Source organism: Lithobates pipiens, unplaced genomic scaffold (assembly GCF_037356315.1).
Source record: "Lithobates pipiens isolate NorthernLeopardFrog02 unplaced genomic scaffold, aLitPip1_a1.2 Scaffold_19, whole genome shotgun sequence".
Lineage (NCBI taxonomy): Eukaryota > Metazoa > Chordata > Amphibia > Anura > Ranidae > Lithobates > Lithobates pipiens.
In genome coordinates, this window is record NW_027507764.1 from 187767058 (window position 1) to 187790376 (window position 23319).

General features: G+C 42.1%; 1 protein-coding gene across 7 annotated transcripts in view; it reads right to left on the minus strand.

Moving 5' to 3' along the window:
* ZDHHC3 (zDHHC palmitoyltransferase 3) overlaps positions 1 to 23319 on the minus strand; it is a 96902-nt gene that overhangs the window by 10850 nt on the left and 62733 nt on the right. Inside the window, exon 8 of one of the 7 annotated variants that reach the window (XM_077491582.1) lies at positions 14721 to 21069. The exons of the other annotated variants lie outside the window; for them this stretch is intronic. Coding sequence (XP_077347708.1) covers positions 20911 to 21069 — 159 coding nt within the window. The 3' untranslated portion in view covers positions 14721 to 20910. Of the gene's footprint in view, positions 1 to 14720; positions 21070 to 23319 lie in introns of those variants that run through there. 7 annotated transcript variants of the gene reach the window in all.

A 23319-nucleotide genomic window follows, 5' to 3' on the forward strand; every position in this document is an offset into this window, starting at 1 on the left:
GCATATGAATGTGCCAACGGGGCTGATAGGGACCAACACAGCGGAGGTCTACACAGCAGCTCAAAAGTGTGACACCTTCTAGAGGGGACAACCCTCTGGTGAGTGCAATATACAGTATATAGGAGAGCACAGAGTGGAGCACCTGCAATTTTTGATATCTTATACCCCATATACACTATTAGATTTTCTGCAGATTTTTGCCTTCAGATTTAACAAAACCTTATAGGTAGGGTCTGCCTGATTGCATACAAGTTGAAACTCTTACGTTTTTGCACGGGATTTGGTTTGGATTACTGGTTTATGCACAATTTTATTAAGGATTACTGGTTATTTCTCTGGCATAAATTATTGGATACAAAATCCAGTGCACTTTATTGATTATTGTTTACTAGTGTTAATTTTAGTCTTAGGACTAAAATGGCATTTTAATTTTAGTCCCATTTTAGTCTTCTGCAATTGTTTTAGTTTTAGTCTTATTTAGTCAACTAAATCTCCAGTACATTTTAGACGACTAAAATGTCCTATGTTTTAGTCATCTAAAATCTCCAGTAATTGCAAATTAGTTGTAGTCATAGTCTTTTGACTAAAATGGCATTTTAGTTTTAGTCTCATTTTAATCTTGTGACTAAAATGGCTTTTAGTTTTAGTCGTATTTTAGTCATCTCAATTGTTTTAGTTTTAGTCGTATTTTAGTCGACAAAAATAGTATTCATTTAGTCAAATAAAATGTTTTAGTCATTTTAGTCAACCAAAATGTTTTAGTCGACTAAATTAACACTGATGTTTACACATCGATTGATTTCGTTATACACATTTGCGCTTTTTTAAATTGATATATGTTTACAATTTTTTTGCCAACAATTGGTGCATACACAGTCTATTACCTCTGCAGGATTCTAGAGCAGCGCCATACCCACCATTAACCCCTTCACTTTCCAATACCCAGACTCTACCTATAGTGCCTTGCAAAAGTATTCACCCCCTTGGCATTTTTCGTGTTTTGTTGCCTCACAACCTGGAATTAACATGGATTGTTTGAGGATTTGCATCATTTAATTTACAGAACATGCCCACAACTTTGAAGATGTTTATTTTTTATTGTCTGGCAAACAACAAATAGGACAAAACAACAGAAAAATGTGCATAACTATTCACCCCCCTAAAGTCAATACTTTGTAGAGCCACCTTTTGCAGCTATCCCAGCTCCAAGTCGCTTTGGATAAGTCTCTATGAGGTTGCCACATCTTACCACTGCGATTTTTGCCCATTCCTCTTTGCAAAACTGCTCCAGCTCCTTCAAGTTTGATGGTTTGCGATTGTGAACAGCAATCTTTAAGTCTGAGCACAGATTTTCTATTGGATTGAGGTCTGAGCTTTGACTAGGCCATTCCAACACATTTACATGTTTCTCCTTAAACAACTCAAGTGTTGCTTTCGAAGTGTATTTGGAGTCATTGTCCTGCTGGAAGCTGAACCTCCATCCTAGCCTCAAATCACACACAGAGTGGTACAGGTTTTGCTCAAGAATATCCCTGTATTTAGCACCATCCATCTTTCCCTCAATTCTGACCGGTTTACCAGTCCCAACTGCTGAAAAACATCCCCAAAGCATGATGCTGCCACCACCATGTTTCACTATGGGGATGGTGTTCTTTGGGTGATGTGTTGTGTTGGGTTTGAGCCAGATATAGCATTTTCTTTGATGGCGAAAAAGTTTAAATTTTGTCTCATCAGACCAGAGCACCTTCCTCCATACATTTTGTGAGTCTCCCACATGCCTTTTCGCAAACTCAAAACATACCATTTTGTTTTTTGCTGAAAGTAATGGCTTTCTTCTGGCCATTCTGCCATAAAGCCCAACTCTATGGAGCGCAGAACTTATTGTCGTTCTATGTACAGATACTCTATTCTGTAGAACTCTGCAGCTCCTCCAGGGTTACCTTAGGTCTCTGTACTGCCTCTCTGATTAATGCCCTCCTTGCCTGGTCCATGAGTTTGGTGTGCTGCCGGCTCTTGGCAGGCTTGCTGTTGTTCCATGTTCTTTCCATTTGGTTATCCACTTGCTTACTGGGCACTTAAACACCCTTCCTGCCCAGACCAATTTTCAGCTTTCGTTGCTCTCAACTTTGAATGACAATTACTCAGTCATGCAACACTGTACCCAAAAGAATTTTTTGTCCTTTTTTTTCCCACAAATAGAGCTTTCTTTTGGTGGTATTTGATCACCTCTGGGGTTTTTATTTTTTGCGCTATAAATGAAAAAAGACCGAAAATTTTGAAAAAAAACGCATATTTCTTTGTTTCTGTGACAGAATTATGCAAATTATAAATTTTTCTTCATACATTTTGGCCACACTTTATACTGCTACATATCTTTGGTAAAAATAACCCAAATTAGTGGATATTATTTGGTCTTTGTGAAAGTTAGAGAGTCTACAAGCTGTGGTGCGAATCGCACAAAATTGATCACATCTGATTTACTGGTGGCCGATCTCATTTCTTGTGACCCGAACAAGTCAGGAAAGTACAAATACCCCCCAAATGACCCCTTTTTGGAAAGTAGACATTCCAAGGTATTTAGTAAGAGGCATAGTGAGCTTTTTGATGTTGTCATTTTTTTTCCCACAATTCTTTGCAAAATTAAGATTTTTCATTTTTTTAATTTTTTGACACCCCAAAATACATTCTGCTACTCCTCCTGAGTATTACAATACCACATGTGTGGGACTTTTTCACAGCCTGGCCACTTAGAGAGACCCAACATGCAGGGAGCGTCATCACGTGTTCTAGGAGCATAAATTACACATCTAACTTGTTGACTAGCTATTACACTTTTGAAGGCCCTGGAGCACCAGGACAATGACACGTGACACTGATGACAGATGGCACTGATACATGGCAATGATGACACTTATACGTGGCACTGATGACAGATGGCACTAATATGTGGCAATGATGACAGATGGCACTTATACGTGGCACTGATGACACGTGGCACTAATACGTGCCACCGATGACAGATGGCACTAATACGTGGCACCAATGACGCATGACACTGATGACAGATGGCACTGATAAGTGGCATTGATGACACGTGACACTGACAACAGATGGCACGTGACACTGACAGGTGGCACTGACAGATGGCACTGATGACAGATGGCACTGATGACAGATGGCACTGGGGACAAATGGCACTGACAACAGGTGGCACTGGGGGCAGGTAGCACTGGGGCGGATGGCACTGGGGCAGGATGGCACTGGGGTGGATGGCACTGGGGCGGATGGCACTGGGGCAGGATGGCACTTTTTTTTTTTTTACACTCACGGCCGCTGCAGCCGTTCATCTCTCCCTCCTCACACGCTGTCTGTGTGAGGAGGGAGAGTGGCGCTGAGAGATGATCTCATATGTTTACATATGAGATCATCTCCCATTGGACACGCCGATCACGCTGTAAACGGCCGCTGTGATTGGCCGTTTACAGCGATCTGTGTTTGCCTGTCTGCGGGGGACACGGCAAACACAGAACTTCCCCGATGCGCGCCCGCGGCGGCGCGCATTGCGGAAGTAAATAATAGGACGTCCAGGGACGGCCTCCCGGACAAAAGCGCCTGCTCTACGGCCGTCATTCGGCTATAGGGCGGGCGCGAGGAGGTTAAGATAGATTTGACGGCATGCCTAGAGATCATCAAAGATTTGGATATTTTTTTATAACCTAACCCTGACTTGTACTTCTCAACAACATTGTCCCTTACATGCTTGGAGAGTTCCTTGGTCTTCATGGCAGTGTTTGGTTACTGGTGCCTCTTGCTTAGGTGTTGCAGCCACTGGGGTCTTTCAAACAGGTGTGTATATGTAATGACAGATCATGTGACACTTAGATTGCACACAGGTGGACATCATTATGTGACTTCTGAAGGTAATTGGTTGCACCAGAGCTTTTTATGGGCTTCATAGCAAGGGGGGGGAATACATACGCACGTGCCAATTATCATTTTTTTTATTTCTGAAAAAGAGTTTTATGTATATATTTTTCTAATTTTACTTCACCAACTTATGCCTCGTACACACCAGAAGAATTTCCGTCGGAAAAATCTTGAATGCTTTTTCCGAGGGGATTCCGCTAAAGCTTGGCTTGCATACACACGGTCACACAAAAGTTCTCTGAACTTTCAACCGTCAAGAACACGGTGATGTACAACACTACGATGAGCTAAAAAAATGAAGTTCAATGCTTCCGAGCATGCGTCAAATTGTTTTCGAGCATGCGTAGGAATTGCTACAGACAATCAGACTTTTCCACCAGCAAAAGTCCGATGGAGCATACACACGGTCGGAATTTCCAACCACAAGCTCACATCAGACTTTTGCTGGCGGAATATCCGATCGTGTGAACGGGGCATTAGACTGTTGTGTTCTGATCCATCACATATAATTCAGATTAAAAAAACATTGAACTAAAGGCTGTAATGTAACAAAATAGGTAAAAAGCCAAGGGGGTGAATACTTTTACAAGGCAGTGTAGGTAGGTGTCACGGTGGAGGCAGTAGCCCTTAATAAGTTGACCATCAGCGCAGACCATTAATACTATTACAAGACCCTGAAACTGAAACACACACACACACACTGTATCTCACACAAAAGTGAGTACACCCCTCACATTTTTGTAAATATTTTATCTTTTCATGTGACAACACTGAAGAAATTACACTTTTCTACAATGTAAAGTAGTGAGTGTACAGCTTGTATAACAGTGTAAGTTTGCTGTCCCCTCAAAATAACTCACACTACACGCCATCTAAACTACAGTGGATATAAAAAGTCTACACACCCCTGTTAAAAAGTCAGGTTTCTGTTATGTAAAAAAAAAGAGACAAAGAAATAACCACCTTTAATGCGACCTATAAACTCAGTTGAACAACAAACTGAAATCTTTTAGGTGGAGGGAAGTAAAAATAAAAAAACATGGTTGCATAAGTGTGCACACCCATAAACTAATATTTTGTTGAAGCACCTTATGTTTTTTTGCAGCACTGTCTTTTTGGGTACAAGTCTATCAGCATGGAACATCTTGACTTGGCAATATTTGCCAACTCTTCCTTGCAAAACACTCCAAATCTGTCAGATTGCGAGGGCATCTCCTGTGCACAGCCCTCTTCAGATCACCCCACAGAGTTTCAATCGGATTCAGGTCTGGACTCTGGCTAGGGCCTCCAAAACTTTAATATTCTTCCAGTGAAGCCATTACTTTGTTGATTTGGATGTATGCTTTGGGTTGTTGTAATGCTGAAAGACGAAGTTCCACTTCATGTTCAGCTTTCTAGCAGAAGCCTGAAGGCTTTGTGCCAATATTGACTGGTATTTAGAAAAGTTCATAATTCCCTCGATCTTGACTAAGGTCCCTGTTCCAGTTGAAGAAAAACAGTCTCAAAGCATGATGCTGCCATCACCATGCTTCACTGTCGGTATGGTGTTCCTTTGGTGGTGTGCAGTGTTGTTTTTGTGCCAAACATATCTTTTGGAACTAAAGTCAAAAAGTTCAACCTTGGTTTCATCAAACCAAAACACATTTTCTCACATGCTTTTGGAAAACTTCAGATGTATTTTTGCTAAATTTAGTCAGGCTTGGATGTTTTTCTTTGTAAGAAAAGGCTTCCATCCTGCCACTCTAGTCCAGACATATGAATATGGGAGACTTGTCACATGTACCACACAGCCAGTACTTGCCTGATATTGCTGTAGCTCCTTTAATGTTGCTGTGGGTTTCTTGGCAGACCCCCTGACCAGTTTACCTCTCGTCTTTTCATCAATTTTGGAAGGATGTCCAGTTCTTGGTAATGTCACTGTTGTGCAATTTTTTTCTCCACTTGATGAGGACTGTCTTCACTCTGTTCCATGTTATATCGAATGCCTTGAAACTATTTTTCACCCTTCTCCTGACTGATACCTTTTAACAAGGAGATCCCTCTGATGTTTGGAAGCTCGCTGTGGACCATGGCTTTTGCTATTGGATGTGACACGCGTACACATGACCGGACTTTCCGGCAGACTAGGTCCGACGGTCTTCCCAACGGACTTTCGCAGAGTTTCAACGGACTTTCCGAATGAACAGACTTGACCACACATGAACGGACTAAGTCCGTTCGTTTTGAATGTGATGATGTAAATGAGACTAAACAAGGAAGTTCAATAGCCAGTAGCCAATAGCTACCCTTGCGTCATATTTGGTCCGTCAGACTAGCACACAGACGAACGGTTTTCCCGATTTTTAGTCCGTCGGAATTGAGTCCATCGGATAGATTTGAAACATGTTCTATTTCTAGGGCCCGGCCGATCCTGTCAGACCTAGTCTTCCGGAAAGTCCGGTCATGTGTACGCGGCCTAAGAAAATGTCAGGAAAGACCTACTAGAATAGCTGAACCTTATTTGGGGTTAATCAGAGGCACGTTAACTGATGGTAGGTGTGTATTGACTACTATTAAACATGAGTTTGAATGTGATTGCTTAATTCTGAACACAGCTACATCCCCCATTTATAAGAGGTTGTGCACACTTATGCAACCATACTGTTTTATTTTTTATTTTTACTTCCCTCCCCCTAAAATATTTGAGTTTGTTTTTCAACTGCGTTGTACAATTTATAGGTCACATTAAAGATGGAAAGGTCTGAAACAATTTATCTTTATCTAATTTTTTTATATCACAGAAACCTGACATTTTAACAGGGGTGTGTGTAGAATTTTTATAGCCACTGTACATACATTTTACCCCATGGTCCCAGAAACATGTTTCAGAGGTTGCTCAAGTAAGGGCATGCGCCTACACACTGGCAGAGGTGGTCTACTAAAGTGGCTCTAGTAACAGTGGTACAATTGACCTTGAAATACTTGATATCCTTGGTATTTCTTTATTCTTTATTTTTATTAAATAAAAAATTTAACAAGAAAGATTTATTCTTCATTTTAATTTTAAATGCTTTTTTTTAATGCTTTATTGTTTTATATAGACTTCAGTCTACTACCAAGGCAAATTTGTTCAAAAGCTTGCTGTATTGATGTAGTTTACTCAAACCTGAAAGGAATGAACAATGCCTTTGTAGGTGTTTTTGAGACATATGCATTATGTATGTGAGACTTATACAATATCTGTATATGCTATAATTTTTTGTTTTCATTTAATTCGAAAACTTTGGTAAACAAAAAAATAAAATAACTTGAGACACAACCATTAATGTCTAAACTGCTGGCAACAAAAGTGAGTACACCCCTAAGTGAAAATATCCAAATTGAGCCCAAAGTGTCAATATTTTGTGCACCCACCATTATTTTCCAGCACTGTCTCAACCCTCTTGGGCATGGAGTTCACCAGAGCTTCACAGGTTGCGACTGGAGTCCTGTTCCACTCCTCCATGATGGAACTCGTGGATTTTAGATACCTTGCGCTCCTCCACCTTCTGTTTGAGGACGCCCCACAGATGCTCATGCTTGGCCAGTCCATCACCTTTACCCTCAGCTTCTTTGGCAAGGCAGTGGTCGTCTTGGAGGTGTGTTTGGGGTTGTTACATACTGTAGGTATGATGACGTCAATCTGTGACGAAACAATCGTCGGGTAGATACGTCTACATCTCGTGCTATTTTTATCTGCTTTATTTTATATTTTTGCTAGCAATTCCTTTCGTTCAATTTTATACGACTCCATTGAGTCATTTGTATCTTTCAACGTCTATTTGGTTGGAAAATAAAGTACACGTGTTTTAGACTTTATCACACGATTGGGCGCTTTTTTCCTTTTTCATCCATTTGGTGACACGCCAACTTGAACATTTTTCGAACGGACCGGAACGGACGACGTTCAAGGAACACCCGAAGGTGTGGGTCATTCTTTACCTTCCTATCCGGAAAGGTGATTCGAGTCATCCATTCACACGAGGAGTGTCGGAGGAGCGATCTGGTCCGATCCCAATCGTTGGGGAGTTCGTATCTGCGCACACTAAAGGTGGCTCTGGTAAGCCTTTACTACTTACTCAAACTGTACAGTGAAAGAATTTACGTGGTCAAGCACCTATACCAGTGATACCTGGGACCAATTTTAAAGTTTCATTCACGTTCAACTATAAAGTTCCATTCACGTTCCACTTAACAAACTTATATCTTCACATGTATGGGGCCTTGTAAATCACTTCATTTATTCAAAGCATGGGATTTGTTTTGATTTGTTTTTCAATTTTGTTGTTTATTTTTCTCACTTAATCACAAGTTTGTGCTTCACAGCATCAAGCTGTAGTCTAAATAATTATTTGTCCTTCTAAAAGTGGTTTTTTTGACCATTCTTTTGGTTTAATATCCCATTTTTTGTTTATAGCACAATATGCACATGTGTATTGTTTATCATTGATGTTTTACTTTTTGGAAACATTATCTTTGAAAGTTTTTTTCCTGATTTATTGTTTCACTACATTCAGTCACGTGTTATACATTAAGCGCTGCACTGTTTTCCACATTTCTGTTAGTTAGACCTAGTATCTGGTTTTTTGTGCTCAGCTGCTATTTTCTTAATTGATTTTTTCCATATCAACTAATTTTTTACCAAGCGCAAGTTTTACTCCTTTTGTAGTAGAATTCTAATGTTGTATGACACTAGTAATAATTATATTTATTAAATATTATTACTAGTCAACCAACATTAGAATCACATAAATAGAAGCTGTCTGACAAAGTGAAGCACGCTAACATATCACAAAAAGCCACACATGCCACAATCTAAAAAAATTCAAGAACAGATTAGAAACAAAGTAATGCACATTTATCATTCTAGGAAGGGTTTTAAAGGCCTTTCTAAGGCTATGGAACTCCAGTGAACCACGGGGAGAGTCATTATACACAAATAGAGATAACTTGGAACAGTGGTGAACCTTCCCAGGAGTGGCCGGCCTACAAATATTACTCCAGGAGCATGATGACCACTCATCAAGGAGGTCATAAAAGAACCCAAAACAATATCTAAAGAACTGCAGGCCTCACTTGCCTCAGGTAAGAGCAGTGTTCATGATTCAGCAATAAGAAAGACTGAGTAAAAATGGCATCCATGGGAGAGATCCAAGGCCAAAGCCACTGCTGGCCAAAAAGAACACAATCCCACATTTACTAAAACACATCTCGATGGGGGCGTGTCTGGCAGTGGGCAGCGACGGACATTTCCTCTGGGAGCTCCGGACCTCCACGGCGAATCCACTGCCATCACTACGCTGCATCGGGGGATTGACCCCCAAACCGGGCCTGTACAGTCCCCTTAGACCCCCTGAGACGCATCGGGCCAAAATTGTAGCAGATTATGAGCGGCGCACGGCTGGATCGGACTCTCAGCCCTCCGCGGCCGCCGCCATCTTGCTACACCCGGGCCGCCAACATCTTGCGGCCCAGAAGCCTGCCGGAGCCGACAGCGCGGAAAGGGAGGTAGGGGTCCCTTCCCTAACCCCCTGTGTGTGAGCGGAGGGTGGTGGAGCGCGCCCTGAAGGCCTCGCTGGGGCCCGGAGACGCGGCGGTCCGCTCGGGCCTAGTGCGGCCTAGTCTTGCCTACACATCCCCACTGTTTCCTGGGATGGCGGCCCCACCGGCTGACACCGCGGCCGCCTCGGCCCACAAGGGGGACATAGAACCCTTCTCCTGCCCACTCAGTCCCCTGGGCCCTGGCCCCTGTCTGGACAGTAATTACAGCCCCTGACTGAGGGGCTGGGTGGGTCGAGGCCTGTGACGCTGCACTCTGGGGTTCTCTCCGGGCCTCCGCCCATGCAGCTGAGCCCCCCTCCATTGACTGGCTGATGGCGGGGTGAAGTTGAACCCCGGCGGGGCCCCTGCCTGACCCGGACCATACAGGCCACGATACAACTTTACCAGATGTGACCTCGGCATGCAAACCCCCAAACGATACGGGACACGATCAGCAACCCGCGAGACACACAGTCGGCTCTCACAGCCCGATATCCAACGCTTCTTCAGAGGGAGCCCGTGTACTTTCCCGGCCACCACTGCCATCACTCCTCGGAGACCCTGCATGGAACCAGTCCCCCACGGGACTGAAACACAGAACGTTCTCACAACACCCGACTCAGAACCCCTATCAGGAGCTCCAAAAACGTTACGTCCTGAGATGGCTGGCTCTACCGCAGACCAGGGAAACCTGGACGATGACCTCCGCAGAATGCTGCGGGCCCTGCCTACAAGGGCAGACATTGAGGCACTCCCCACGAGAGCGGACATTGAAACCCTAATAATGCGGATAGAAGAAGCACATAACAGGGACATACAAGAGGTAAGAACGGAGATACACGCAATAGAAGACCGGGTCACCTCTGGGGAAACCCAGATCACTTTGCTGGAAACTAGGGTGCAAGCCCTGGAACACGCGCAGGCTTCCCATGCAGCGGTGACACAGGAGATGCAGCTCCATTTAGAGGAAATGGAAGACCGCAGTCGCCGTAACAACTTGCAGCTGCGGGGTCTCCCGGAGGCTACGGGACCGGAGGATTTGGCAGAGACTGTTACTGCTATTTTTCACAGGCTTCTGGGTGACCCCTCCCTCTCCGGAAATCGACCGGGTTCACCGGGCGCTGGGTCCCAGATCTACCGACCCGGCAAGGCCCAGTGATGTTCTGTGCCGCCTCCATAGATATGCGCAAAAGGAAATACTTCTGAAGAAGGCATGGGAACATGGGGTAATTGACTTTGATGGTGCGCAGATCCAGATACTCCCGGACCTATCCAGGGCCACACTACAGTGCCGCGCCATGCTGAAACCGGCACTTGAAGTTGCGAGACGCCGCGGCTGCACATACCGATGGGGCTACCCCCTAACAGTCATCTTTCGCACGGATAGCGGCTCCTTCACACTACGTACACCAGCAGATCTCCCCGTCCTCTTTGCATTCCTGGGGGCAGAATCGGTTCCGGTCCCGAATTGCCTGGTGAGGATCCAACGTCCGGCGGCGGCCGCTTAGGCCCCACGTCGGAAGGGCCTGCCCCACCAGATCGCTCCCGGAGGTCCCGTGGTCGGTCCCGCACCATTTGCACACCTGCTGATGGCACACGCGAGACATGATTACACCCTTTGACACTTTGTATGTTGTTCTGCACTGGTTGACTTTTTACACCCCCCCATCAGTTTTGACATCCCCCTTATTATGGACTTTGCCCCCGCCACATGGCCACCACGGCTGCTGGAGACATTTCTGGGAGGCGTGGAGAGATGCCGAGCCCTGGCGGCCCTGGTCGTTCATACATGTTTGCCCACTCCCGTGGGAGTGGAGAGGCCACCCATGCAACATTGGTGACATCTCGGGAACACGTGAGGGGGTCGGGTCGGTGGCTGTGGCGGACATCATACAGCAGCCAGGTGGGGATGGAGGGGATGTTATTGGTCCTTGGACTGTTGGGTGGGTAATGTGAGGGGGGGTCCTCTATTTCCTTGCCCTTTTCCGCTCCCCCATATCCTTACCCTCTCCCCCTCCGTGTCTTGCCCCTTTTGGGATCTGTGGTTGTCAACGGGAGGGGGCGGGGAGGTTGTGCCACATTGACGGATGTGGGGGATTGCTGGATTAGGGATGTCTTATCACGGAGCCGATCTCCATTCCCTGCGAGCGTTGCGATGCACGAGGACAGAGAACGGCGCCAAATTCAAAAAGTAAAACACACACATTACATACAGTATAATGTAATCTTACAGATTACATTGCTGTATGTAATTAATTTTACATCCCCTTTGTCCCTAGTGTTCTGTCCAGTGTCCTGCATGCAGTTTTATCTTATAAAAATGGTTCTTTATGTCTGGAAACTGAAGATTGTCCATAGCAATCAAAACTGTCCCTTTACATCAAAAATGATTTTAGACCAGCTAGAAAACAGCGATAATAAATTGTAAATCACTCGCAGAATTGAGCGATAATGATTTGTGGGGAGATCCGTCATCAAATATTGAAAAGTAAAAACAGTGACAATTATGCAACTGAGCAAATTTCAGTGTTTTTGATTTGATTACATTATTGAATCATTTTTATTATAGTTATATTATTTTTTGGTATAATTATTTATAGTTATTTATTATATTATTATAATTTATGATTTCATTTTTAAAACTTTATCATACCCGGGATGTCTGCTAAACTCTGGTTTGGACAGATTTAAGTGAGTTATTCCTAAGAATTACAGGACTACAATATAAAACACCAAATTTTCATGCAAAATAATTGTACTGCTTTCAGCACCTAAAATGTGAAATAATCATACTGCCAGGGAGGTTAATAAATGAAACCATTTAAAAAAAACTGCATTTTGTATTTACTTGGGTTATCTTTGTGTAACAACATTATTTGATGATGAGTCAGTTAAGTGACAAAAATGCAAAAAAAAAAAATCAGAAAGGGGGCAAATACTTTTTCACAGCATTGTATCTTGGTCTCATCAGACCACAGGACACGGTTCCAGTAATCCATGTCCTTAGTCTGCTTGTCTACAGAAAACTGTTTGCGGGCTTTCTTGTGCATCATCTTTAGACAATGCTTTCTTCTGGTACAACAGTCATGCAGACCAATTTGATACAGTGTGCAGTGTATGGTCTGAGCACTGATAGGCTGACTCCCCTTCAACCTCTGCAGCAATGCTGGCAGCACTCATACATCTATTTTCCAAAGAGAACCTCTGGATAGGACGTTGAGCACGTGCACTCAACTTCTTTGGTCGACCATGGCGAGGCCTGTTCTGAGTGAAACCTGTCCTGTTAAACCGATGTATGGTCTTAGCCAGCATGCTGCAGCTCAGTTTCAGGGTCTTGACAATCTTCTTATAGCCTAGGTCATCTTTATGTAGAGCAACATTCTTTTTTTCAGATCCTCAGAGAGTTCTTTGCCACGTTTAACTTCCAGCGACAAATAGGAGTGAGTGAGAGCGATAACACCAACATTTAACATACCTGCTCCCGATTTATACCGGAGATCTTGCAACACTAACGAGTCACATGACATTGGGGAGGGAAAATGGCTGATTGGGCCTAATTTGGACATTTTCGCTTAGGGGTGTACTCACTTTTGTTGCCAGGTTTAGACATTAATGGCTGTGTGTTGAGTCATACAAGCTGTAAACTCACTACTTTATATTGTAGCAAAGTGTAATTTCTTCAGTGTTGTCACATGAACTGGTGGATGTTAGAGACCTTGCTCTCCTCCACCTTCCATTTGAGGATGGCCCACAGATGCTCAATAGGGTTTAGGTCTGGAGACAGGCTTGGCCAGTCCATCACCTTTACCCTCAGCTTCTTTAGCAAGGCAGTGGTCAATTTGGAGGTGTGTTTGGGGCCGTTATGTTGGAATACTGCCATGTGGCCCAGTCTATTTAGGAAGGGGATCATGATAGACTTGAGTATGTCACAGTACAGATTGGCATTCATCGTTCCCTCAATGAACTGTAGTTCCCCAGTGATGGCAGCATTCATGCAGCCCCAGACCATGAAACTCCCATCACCATGCTTGACTGTAGGCAAGACACACTTGTCTTTAAACTCCTCACCTGGTTGCCACCACACACACTTGCCACCATCTGAACCAAATTAGTTTATCTTGATCTCATCAGACCACAGAACATGGTTCCACCAATTCATGTCCTTAGTCTACTTGTCTTCAGCAAACTGTGGGCTTTCTTGTGCATGATCTTTAGAAGAGGTTTCCTTCTAGGATGACAGCCATGCAGACCAATTTTATGCAGTGTGGGGCGTATGGTCTGAGCACTGACAGGCTGACCCCTCATCCCTTCAACCTCTGCAGCAATGCTGGTAGCACTCATACAATTTCTTCCCAAAGACAACCTCTAGATATGGCACTGAGCACGTGCACTCCACTTCTTTGGTTGACCATGGTGAGGCCTGTTCTGAGTGGAACCTTTCCTGTTAAAATCGCTGTATAGCCTTGGCCAACATGCCGCACCTCAGTTTCAGAGTCTCGGCAATCTTCTTATAGCCTAGATCAGCGATGGCAACCCTTGGCACTCCAGATGTTTTGGAACTACATTTCCCATGTGAAGGAGCATCAAGGGAAATATAGTTCCAAAACATCTGGGGTGCCAAGGTTTGCCATCACTGGCCTAGATCCTTTGCCATGAGGTGCCATGTTGAGAGTGATAACACCAAATTTAACACACCTGTTCCCATTCACACCTGAGACCTTGTAACACTAACGAGTCATATGACACAGAAGAGGGAAAATGGCTAATTGGGCCCGATTTGGACATTTTCACCTAAGGGTGTACTCACTTTTGTTGCCAGTGGTTTAGACATTAATGGCTGCATGTTGAGTTATTTTGAGGGGACAGCAAATTTACACTGTTATACAAGCTGTACATGGACTACTTTACAAATTAAATTAAAATTGTGTGGGGTGTATTCACTTTTGTGAGATACTGTAAAATATTATGTGTGTGTGTGTGTGTGTGTGTGTGTGTGTATATATATATATATATATATATATATATATATAAAGTCTGTGTACAGAATCTGGTGTGTTCCACCAAATACATAGAGAGTTGCAGTACCAAGGGTGTATTGGTCATTAGGAAACAGAAGCATACAGTTGTACGCTTTTGCTTCTCAATGAGTGATAAAATATGTTTTCACCACTGCAACCCCCCCGTTATATAAAATATTTGAAATTTTTTTTTGTTATAGACCACAGGTACAAATCTTTTTTTTCTTGAAAAATGTTTATTGCATTATTGTTTTCAGTATGGAAGCATATACTGTACATAACTAAATGAGATGCAGCTTTCAGTTCACATTTTAAATAAAACAGTAAACAGTTTCCAATCTGCAGTAATCTATAAATCTTGGGAAGCCCGATTACAAGCCATTATCACTCCATACACCCATCAGAAAATAAAGAGCATGATAATCTCCAAAAAAAAAAAAAAAAAAACATATGGTACAGTCATTTGCCAAAATATAGGTAAAAATACTCTGCAGCAATGTGTGAATGGAATGTGTTCTTCATATACATTTATATATTTCTACATACCAGAATTATAGTATATATCCTGCAAAACAGATCTGCACAGCCTCTGCACTCCATTACTGAGCATGATAAAACAAGATATGTACTAACTAAAGCTCCTATCATGCTTAGATTCCACAGAACCACAGGAACCATCAGTTCTAGTCCTATTACTTTACACATTATACAATTAAAGCAAAGTCTCTAATATTAGAGGAGTTACAACATCAAGTGGCAACGTGACAGTGTAGGCCTTTGTTATAAGGAGCAACAGTCTTTTTTTAAAGTTGTTTTAAAATAACTGTGGGTGTAATCAGCTAAAGTTCATATCAGTATAGTTTATAAATAAATATGTACATGAGAGCAGCCATTTTTTCCTACTACATCTGTAGACTCTTTCTGCTCAGTAGCGCTACACAGTGATTGTTCTTTCAATGCAGTCAATTAGGGAAGATATAAAGCAGAGATTTGCTTGGATTCAAACGACTAAAAACATCTTACAAGAACATGCTTAAAGTGACCCTGTCACTACAGTAATGCCAGTCTGTAAGAGAAGATGATCAGTATTAACCTTTCTGGTAGCCAATGTATTAAAAAAAACTCTGGTGTGTTGCAGTTCTCTGGCCCCTGCAGGTATCCCACACTTCGGGGCGAGTTAAAAAACCCACACCGCCGATGTGAAATGTAGACCCACCCGCCAGCTCACAAATCACTACAGGACTTATAAGCCAGAGGGAGAAACCACAGTGCATGGCAAAGTGTCAATTACCTGCAGGGGCTAGAAAACCCAAAATGCTATTTTAGTTTGTTAAAACACAAGTTTTAACACACGGGCCACTGGGAAGGTAAGTATAGTGCATCTTCTTTCACATCATTTTATTTTAGTTGTGTCGTCCTACTGAAAAAATTCCTACTAAGTCAAATTCAAGGCAAACGGCTAAACACTCAACTGAATTATATACATGTGAACAGTATTCCTTGTATCAGCTGTGCAGCTTCCAGTGCCACCTGCCTGTTACATGGGCAATGGATAAAGCTGGGTACACAATACACTACAAAAAACTGCCAGATCCGGTGGAAGCCGCTGTACTAACCATGCGAGGCTAGTCCATCGATCTCCCCCGTTGAGATGTTGTGTTCTGGCAGGGGGGGTGCGGGGCTTTAATAGAGGTTAGTAATTTCACTTGCCCAGATAGGTAGTGTGTCAGACCTGTGTGAAATCAAAAATCTTTTGGGAGGTAAAACAGTCCACATCATATAGATGAGCCATCTGTCTGGAGTTACATTTTTAATGATAAATCAGACAAAAAAAACTGCCTAGGTTTTATTGTCAGTGCAATTTACATGAATTTAGACGCATTTTAATCACTAAAAATTTTTTTTTTAAGTTGTCTTAAGACTACCCTGCTTAATTTACAGGTACCGAAGTATAAAGGGTAATATAAAAAGACAAAACCATAGGAAAGCAATGGCAATAGGTTTAGTGCAGTTTTAATGTAAGGTGCACACAGGTCCTGCATACTTGGGACATACAATTTTTTAAAGAAATACAGAATATTCCAAGTGATAGTCCCATGGTCCAGGTTGATATATTAGGAATTTCCTGTCACAAGCTTGTGAAGTGGCAGCTTGACAAAGACAAAATAAGACACCAGCTGTACAGATTAAAATGGACTTAACACAAAAAAGTAAGGATTTCCTGTCTTATAAGGAAATCAAAGGGATTCTAAGCAGAACCCCAAAAGCAATGTAATTTTTCCCCTGAATTCCTTCAAAAAAAAAATAGCCATGCAATTACTGTGCTTAAAGCCCCAAAGCTGCATATCTGCAGGGAAAGATCATCTAAAGACACTGCTAATCACATGAGTTTTGGTGATGTCTCTATTGGACTGCTCAGTATTCTGCTTCCTGGAGAGGAAGCCGTTTCAGATGGCCTGCAAAGCAAGCATATCACTGCTTCCACTTGTTATTAGGGGGCAGTTCTACTATGAGGAAGCAAAACCCCAATTCCCTATCAAGATGGGACTTGCCATACATTGTTCTGCACCATGTGGGTGCAAGTCAGTAATAAAGGGACAGATCAGATGTGGGGAACCCACAGGCAATATTATAACTTGTCCTTTGCACCCTGCTATATTATTTCTGACAGTTTCCAAAGTTCAGCTCCCATGACAACAAAATTTCAAATACCAATTGCCATTTCCACATTTGCCCTGGATTATAATGATGGTGTGGGAGAAGCAGCAGAAGGGGGGTAGCATGCTCATGTAGTGTTACAGCATATCAAAAGAGGAGCCAATTTTCCTTTGGGGCTTTACTGGAAAATTCTAGCAAGTATGCAGGATCCAACAGTAGCAAAATATTGTGGCTCAATGAACAAAAAGCCACTTAACAAAAGGCACATAGAAGATTTATTGCTAAAGGAGTTTTACATCAGCATGTGTTCTGAAAATAGTGATGAGATGCTAAGGCCCTGTACACACCTGGGCGTAGCAGAAACGTGCGCTTCTGCAAATGTGTTAAAAACATGCTGTGGTTGTAGTGCCATTATTTCTTAATGGCAACCCAAACATGGGTAGCAGTTGCAGGTTTTGCCATGCGTTTTACACATGAAAAATGCACGATTAAAAATGCATCTGGCTCAGTGCCAAACTTTGGTACATAAGCTCCTTCAGTGTGCTTTTTTTTTGGAGCAGAGGTAGGCCCATTCAAATGAATGGTGCCACTCCAAAAACACGCTAAAAATATATATAGAAAAAAAATGTAAAAAAAGACAAAAATACAACATGATAGCATCACTCAAGTGTGAACGTGGCCTTAAGATTTGCTTTTATATTTGTGCCTATTTGAGGATTATTTAAACAGCATTTACAGTTACCACATTTGCAAGAATTGCAAACATATTAGAAAGGAATAATAGTATTAAAGAGAAAGTAAACCCCGATGGGTTTACTTCTTCTTTGATTCCCTGCAAAGGTAAAGCATAATGGACTACTATGCATCGCATAGTAGTCCATTATGCGTCACATACCTGACACAGGAGCCAGCGAAGTCTCCGCTGTCCCCTGTAGTCCGGAGCCTCCATCTTCTCGGTGGGTCTCGCTGCTCTGCCGCTGTCATTCGGTGAAGCCGCGATTACATCACTCCTGCGCATGCGCACGGGAGCCGCCACTCGCGGCATATCGCAGTTGACAGCGGCGCGCTCAGTGCCTGTCTTTTGGCAAATATCTCCTAAACCGTGTAGGTTTAGGAGATATTTCTTGGACCTACAGGTAAGCCTTAATCTAGGCTTACCTGTAGGTCAAAGTTGGTTGTACGGGTTTACAACCACTTTAAGGTGAATAACATTTGCTCTGTGCAGATCACAAAATAAATATACTTAAAAAATTCAACAACTGGACATAGCGGGACCATTGAATAATCTCATACGAGGATAGCTTGATAGGAAAAAATGAGCAATTGTTTCTCAGTATAAAAAGAAAAAATATGTAATTATTGAATAAGGATAGCATTCAATGGCTACAGTACTTTTGTTGTGTTTGTCACATAGAACACAATACATGAAGAATAAATATTACTGCCAAATTATACATTTGATACTGTGTAATATACTTATAGTTTCCAATGCTGGTATAAAAGGTTACTACCTTCTACTATGCATGATGACACTGGGATACAACGTGGGAGATATGAGGAAAGCCGACTCAAATACTGCAATACAGCTGCGGTAAAATTATTTTTTGCACTGAACACAATTTAACATTTACATACCAAGGATATAAATACAACCCTTGATCCACTGTTGAAATGAGCATCATGGTGTATCAACAGCATATGGAGTGCCAGAGGTTGCACATTCTTGCTCTATTATACAGTATACTTGGTTATACAGTAAATACCTCAAAGAACGGATTTTAAAGCTAAAAATTATCCTTTTTGAATTTGCACTACAACCCAAAACAGTCTGTCTGTGTCCAGCACATTTTATACACACTGCCTTAGAGATGTAGATTTTCCCCTCTTTGGAAGGGAAAGGTGTTGGTGGTCTTCTGTTTAAAGCTGAAGCAAAGTGGAAGAGTTACAACCGCAACCAAATTCCACTTGGCTAAAGTCTGATTGCTATAGTCTATGGTCTATTATCTAGAATTTAGCCACAGTGCCTTTTAGCGCTGATGGCAATAATCTAGAAATTAGCTACACGTTTTTTTTGTGCTGATGGCAGCGAGTTTACCCTACATGTAGAAAAACATTTTAAAAAAATGGCACACACTTAATACCTGGGTATAAAGCTATCCATAGATGCTGCCATATCTAGAATCTAGATTTTAAAATGTATGAAGGTAGGACACAACAGTTGCTCAAATAATCCCTAAAAAGTAGTAATTATAAGACAATTCAAGTGCACTGGCTGCACATATGTTCAATTCTCCTAAATCACATAATACAGAAGAAATAGAGCTGTAAAATTGACAAATTTAAATACCATGTAGCCAATATCAATAAAAATAACCAAAATTACAGCTTTTTGGGGTTAAAAGTCTCACCATGAAGGCCTCCTAAAAAAGGGACACCCTTCCCACCATGAAGGCCTCCTAAAAAAGGGACACCCTTCCAGAATGTTATGCTTTTTTTTTTTTGCATTTTTTTTTTGTAAAGGTGTATATGATTTTCTTTGTGTACTGGACTAAGGCCTGCCTTCATAAAGATAAAGTTGCGATTTCAAAACACTACAATACCTTCACATTTACCAACATGTCAAACTATCGCTTTAATAGGCATTTTCTCTGATTAGGTTTCACCATTACAATTTGGGATGGCTAAAATCAGCTCTCGAAGGGCTGGCTATACACTATGCATACATTTTTAAAGAATGTTTGGAATATTATAATATATCGGAGTGCCACTAAACAAACATACTTATATCCGAAAAATATGTTTGCAGTCCCCCTCCCTGCACTTAGTCCAGAAGGACAGAGATTTAACTAGGAAGAGATGTATGCCAGAATTGCAGTTATAAGGTCCGCTGTTACTCCACAAATGTCCTATTCTGGGGCTTGGACAACGACCATTGAGGGTGGGTCTAAGGTTACAAAATCACCATGCCCATTGAATGTGTTGCAATAAAAGACATTCCACACTGTCCTACAGCAACCAATCACATTTGCCAGAACAAAAGGAAGAATTTGGTGGCTAAAGAGCAACCAACCTTTTCTTCCCTAGCTCTGATAACAGGATACCAGACATGATTATTTTGCAAGAATTTATTTGTGTAGCAAGGCCTAACAATCTGAAGAATACGCTCTATACATTTCCTCTGTGCAACAGTTTACAGTCATCTTACAAGAACCTGTAAAATAATGATCTGAAGTAGATTTTGCAAGCTATAAAGAGATGCTACTTTGAGCCTTCAACCCCCCCATAATACTACTGCAAACCAAAACATCTGAGGTCCAAGCCTAAAGAGCTCTCTCTCCACTATTTCTAGAGATTTAAAACGCTACCAAAATTCAAGTTTTGCTCAGAGCACTTGTATCCTAATGACTAAGTCAGACGTTAGTGATTAATTGGCACAGTCCGCTATGGCAAATGATGGCAGTTGAAGTCAAAAAGCCAGTTGGTTAGAAGAGACGAAGCGGTGAAGAACCAAAAAGAGAAGGCATCCATTTTGTTACTGTGAAGAAAGCAGAGATGGAAAGAAAAGACCAAACGGTTCCAGAAGTCAGGAGCAAGCAACTGCTGTACGTTGGAGGCTTCTTCCCAGCAGGAACTTTCAGCCAATACAAAAATAATATGTTGTATTTGTATGAAACATTCAGTGTTAAGCTGGTAAATGGTAGTACTGTGGTGCTTGTTTTTCTGTGTGGTAAAACCGGCACAGAAATCTTCAGACCACATATTGATAAGGGTCTGCTTTTCCCTGTTCTGGAGTGGCGAGGGGGTTAAGCCATGCTATAGAGAACGGATGGCCAAATACTGCTTTCAGATTCATCCATTTTGTTTTTTTAGCCCATCTTCTCTCTTCCTTTTTCAACTGTTCTATTCCCTGGAAACAGAAAGATCACAAACTTTCAGTAATGTGGGTTGGCTATGGTATCATATGTGACAGGACAATACAATGGTATAAATGTAAACTAACAGTTGTCCTGTGGGAACAGGTTAAAAAAAAAGGCATATAAAAAAAAAAAGGGTGAAAGTTCTGTGGTATTATGAAAGGAAATGAATGTATCCTACCCACAAAACATAAAGACACTAAACTAGTATGTGAAATCTAGGCCACCAACAGTACAGATCAGTTAAAAAACACAAAGTCCGAGAATTATAGTTAAGATTAGAAAACAGAAAGGTTAAAGAAGGGATCAAAGTCACATAGATGAGCTATACAATACATTTTGTAGTAAGAAAACGAAACGATTTCAACCTTATACATTTATATTGGGGCGGTAGGGGAAAAACTACAAGAGCAAATGCTATGATGGCACATTAGTGCTTCAGGGCCTATTTATTCCTCATGGCTTTACCCTTACCCATAATCTAGCCTTATAAGAGAAGTATGGCCAAAGATATTTTGGTTATACTTCTCTTCTGGGTCACATTAGTGCACTTATTTCTGTTCTCCTGTGGCCCAGATTCAGTCGATAGCAGGCTAAAGCCTGCTGTCTGCTGATGTCCCTGAGCCAGTCCAGGCTCTGCAGGGATCCTGACAATAATATAAGGATCCACCCAGATGCCTGACCAACAGCTCGCTCAGCCTCTCAGCATGCCACAGACTGAGCCAGCTGCTCCCACCCACTCCAGAAAGCACTGGAGGGGCAGAGAAGAGAGCCAGTGACTGACACTGTTCTCTGATCAGTGAAGACTGAGAACCGAGCTATCAGCAGTCTTTGATCGCTCAGTTCTCAGTCTAGAGGCGATGAGGGACAGCTGCGGCACTGGATCTATGCTGCAGCCATCTAGGTGGGTACGAATGTTTGAGTTTTTCAATCCTGCACTTCTGCTTTAACGTGAATCCATGCTTTGCTTATTCAGGGCATCACCTTCAGCAGCTTATATTTATGCTTTTCTTTTGCTCTGCTGCTTCTCCTTCCATTAACCTGTGGAAGTGAGGAGCAGTCTGAGGAATCTCTACTTCATGTGACAGTCGAGTGGCCAATAACCCAGCACCACAATTATCACATGGAAGAAAGGGGAGTAAGTCACAGGTTCCCTATATTTGGATGTACCAGCTATTTCCCTATGCTGTCAGTGGTCAAACAGAGCAGAATGGGATCACAAGAAAGGCGAGTATATGCTGATGTAATTGCAGGGATTAAAGTGAATCTGTTGCATTGCCCTAAATAGAAAAGCAAAAAGTTTAATTCAAGTCTAAACCTACCCTTTAATATTAGCTAGACCTCTTAAACTGCAACTAAACTCTAACATTAATCCTACCTTGTGTGAAAGTTAAATGACCTCAAAGAGAATTACCATCATGGTGAATCTAGTTAGGGCTGTCTGTAAGGCGGGGCAAAAGGAGCAGCTGTCCTGGGCCCAGTCATTGTTGTGGGGCCCAAAGCAGCTGCCCCTTGAGCCTACACTGCCTGAAAATAGTTGACAAGTGGATTTGGGAGGGCCCATGAAAATGTTTGCTCAGGGTCCAATCAATATTAAAGACGGCCCTGAATCTAGTGGGGAAAAAGTTGGACCACATAGAAAACGTCATGAGATAAAAGTTTGTGAGCCCGTTTACAAAGTGTCAAAAGATTGGCACTGAAATCTCCATGCCAAAATTACGACTTGCTCAACTGTAATGTATCTATTATCATCAATTGTTGATGAGGTTCAGTTGGAGAGAGTCTTCTCTGTTCCTTGGTCTTCTCATCTCCACTTAGTATAAAATAAACCCCATGTAAAACCCACCACTAATAGCAATAATGTCCAGTTAGACTTCCCCACAAGAGTGGAGCTTATCCTTCATCAATGTGAACCTGGTTTCCCTTCAGCATGATCTCACACTGTCCAATTGCACTACCTTGTCCAAACTCTCACATTTTACCAAGCTGCAGTTGCAGTTACTTTCCCAATTAAACCAACACACAAGGCCTCCCCCATTCAGATTGTCTAACTCCCATCATCAATCTTTACAAAGTTATGTTTATATAGACAAAAGAAAGAAATCTCATGCAAAAGGTATAGTAGAAGTTACTGCCATCATTTGCAAAATTATAAATGCAATACATTTGGTCTGTAAACAGTCTTTCCCCCGTAGGCATGTCTATGCTTTGGCCACCAACAAATTTAATCACAAGGTAAACTG